General features: G+C 74.1%; 1 protein-coding gene across 1 annotated transcript; it reads right to left on the minus strand.

The window, feature by feature from the left end:
• Positions 1–334: 334 nt before the first annotated feature.
• On the minus strand, positions 335–2,238 carry Fbxl14 (F-box and leucine rich repeat protein 14). The gene has a single exon (XM_069988871.1). The coding sequence runs from the start codon at positions 1,944–1,946 to the stop codon at positions 741–743; it is 1,206 nt and encodes a 401-aa protein (XP_069844972.1). The 5' UTR covers positions 1,947–2,238; the 3' UTR covers positions 335–740.

Raw genomic sequence — 2,238 nt, forward strand, 5'->3', positions numbered from 1 at the left:
TGCCTAATCTGCCATGGCCTGGGTCCGAGAACCCACTGCGGGGTGGGGGGAGGGAGGGTCGGCCTCCGGGCAGGTCCTGCGCCCCCAGGAGAAGGCCGGAGAGGGGCAGGACCCCCTCCCCGGGGGGACTCGGCCACCAGAGCGTAGGCCCGGCCGCCCTTTCAACTCCGCAGAACAATGGCTGGGCTCCTGCGGCCCCGGCCCCTCCTGTCCCCTCCTCCCCAGCTCGGTCCCCCCAGAGGCCACCGGCCCGGTGTCCGGGGGGAGGCTCTGCCCCCCTCGCGCTCCCCCCGTCCCGGGGCCCCGAGCCCGGAAAGAACTCAGCCACACAGGCGTCTCTTTTGCGTGTGCTTTTTTCTCTCTTTTTTTCTCAAAAACATACTTCATCTTCCTCTCGTTATATAAATATCATCGGTTTAGCCTTTTGCGGTAAGAATATAAACGTCTCCGGGAGCCGGGAGATCCTCTGTACAAATTCACAATCGGTGCCGAGCGCGCGGGGCGCGGGGGTCCCGCGTGGGCCTCGGGGGGCCGGGGGGTCCCGCGTGGGCCTCGGGGGGCCGGGGGGTCCCGCGTGGGCCTCGGGGGGCCGGCGTCCAGTCCTCCGGCCCAGCCCCGGCCCGCCGCAGTCCGGTGCGCGTCCGGTCATCCTCGACGGAGCCCCGGGCCGCGTCCAGTCCAGGCCCCGCAGACTCGGGGACGAGGCGCGCAGACGGCCCCGGCGCGGGCCGGCCCCGGCCTCACCTGACCTTCTCGCCGCCGTCCGTCATCTGCCACAGGCCCAGGTTGAGCACCTTGAGGCGCGGCAGCTGCGTGACGCGCTGCAGGCCGCGCTCGGTGATGCGCGTGCAGCCGTAGAGGTCGATGCCCGTCAGCTGGCTCAGGTGCTCGGCGATGAGCTCCAGGCCGCGGTCGGTGATGCGCGCGCACTGCCCGATGTTGAGCGTGCGCAGCCCGTGCATCTGGCGCACCATGCGGCCCAGGCCGTCGTCGCTGATGCGGCAGGAGCAGAGCGAGAGCGAGCGCAGCCCGTCCAGGCCCTGCGCGATGTAGGCCAGGCTCTGGTCGCCCACCTTGTCGCAGAAGGAGACGTCGAGGCCGGCCAGGCGCAGGCCGCCGGTGGCCAGGTGCGCGATGCCCGCGTCGCTGACGCCGTCGCAGGCGCGCAGGTTGAGCGAGCGCAGGCTGCCCATGGCCGACAGGTGCAGCAGCCCCGCGTCCGAGATGCCGCCGCAGAAGCTGAGGTTGAGCGAGCGCAGGCCGGTGAGGCCGCGCGCCAGGTGGCGCAGCGCCAGGTCGGACAGGCGCTGGCAGTCCTGCAGCGACAGCTGCTCCAGCCGCAGGCAGCCGGCGGCCGCGCCGCGCGTCAGCCCGGCCAGGTGCGCGATGCCCGCGTCCGACAGGTGCCGGCACGAGCGCAGGTTGAGGCTGCGCAGGCGCGGCAGCCCCCAGGCCAGCAGCAGCAGCCCCGTGTTGGTGACGTTGCTGCAGCCGCCCAGCTCCAGCACCTCCAGCCCCTGCAGGAACTGCGCGATGCGGCCCAGGCTGCTGTCGGTGATCTGCTTGCAGAGGCTCAGGTTGAGCGCGCGCAGCGAGCGCACCTCGGCCACCAGCGCGTGGCCCAGCCCGTGGTCCGTCAGGTTGTAGCAGCCGCTCAGGTTGAGGCTCTCCATGCCCGCCAGGCCCTGCACCACGGCGCTCAGGCTGCGGCGCAGGCTCAGGATCTGCACGCGGCGGATGCCCCGGGCCTGCAGGCTGGGGAAGAGCGACGGGTTGGCCCGGCGCAGGTGCAGCTTGGCCTCCACCCCCCGCCACACCGACTTGTGGTAGGCGGCGTCGCGCCAGGCCGCGCACACCTGCGCCGCGCGGCCCTTGTCCCGCACGTCCAGGTAGCCGAAGATCATGGCGAGCAGCTCCGGGAACAGGCACGAGATGTGCGTCTCCATCTTGCGGCGCGGGGCGGGGGGGGACCGGCGAGGCGCGGGACGCGGCCCCCCCTCGCACCCCTCCTTCCGGCCGGCGCCCGCGTCCGTCCGTCCGTCCGGCCCGATCCGGCCCGCCCCGGCCTCACCGCCCGGGCCCGGAAGCCGCCGCCGCCGCGCCCGGGCCCGCCCGCATCCCGCGGGCCCCGCTGCGGGCCCCGGGCCCCGGCCGCTTCCGGCGCCGCCTTTGTCTGCCGGCCCCGCCGCTCGGCCGCCCCCCCGGCCCGGCCCGGCGCGGCGGTGGGTGGAGGGGGAC

The sequence above is a fragment of the Dipodomys merriami genome, unplaced genomic scaffold (assembly GCF_024711535.1).
Source record: "Dipodomys merriami isolate MVZ:Mamm:240054 unplaced genomic scaffold, mDipMer1.0.p SCAF_368, whole genome shotgun sequence".
In the NCBI taxonomy this organism is placed as follows: domain Eukaryota; kingdom Metazoa; phylum Chordata; class Mammalia; order Rodentia; family Heteromyidae; genus Dipodomys; species Dipodomys merriami.

Bases quoted from the DNA above. Each gene is read 5' to 3' on its own strand.
- Fbxl14 (XM_069988871.1), bottom strand. From the start codon at position 1,946: ATGGAGACGCACATCTCGTGCCTGTTCCCGGAGCTGCTCGCCATGATC.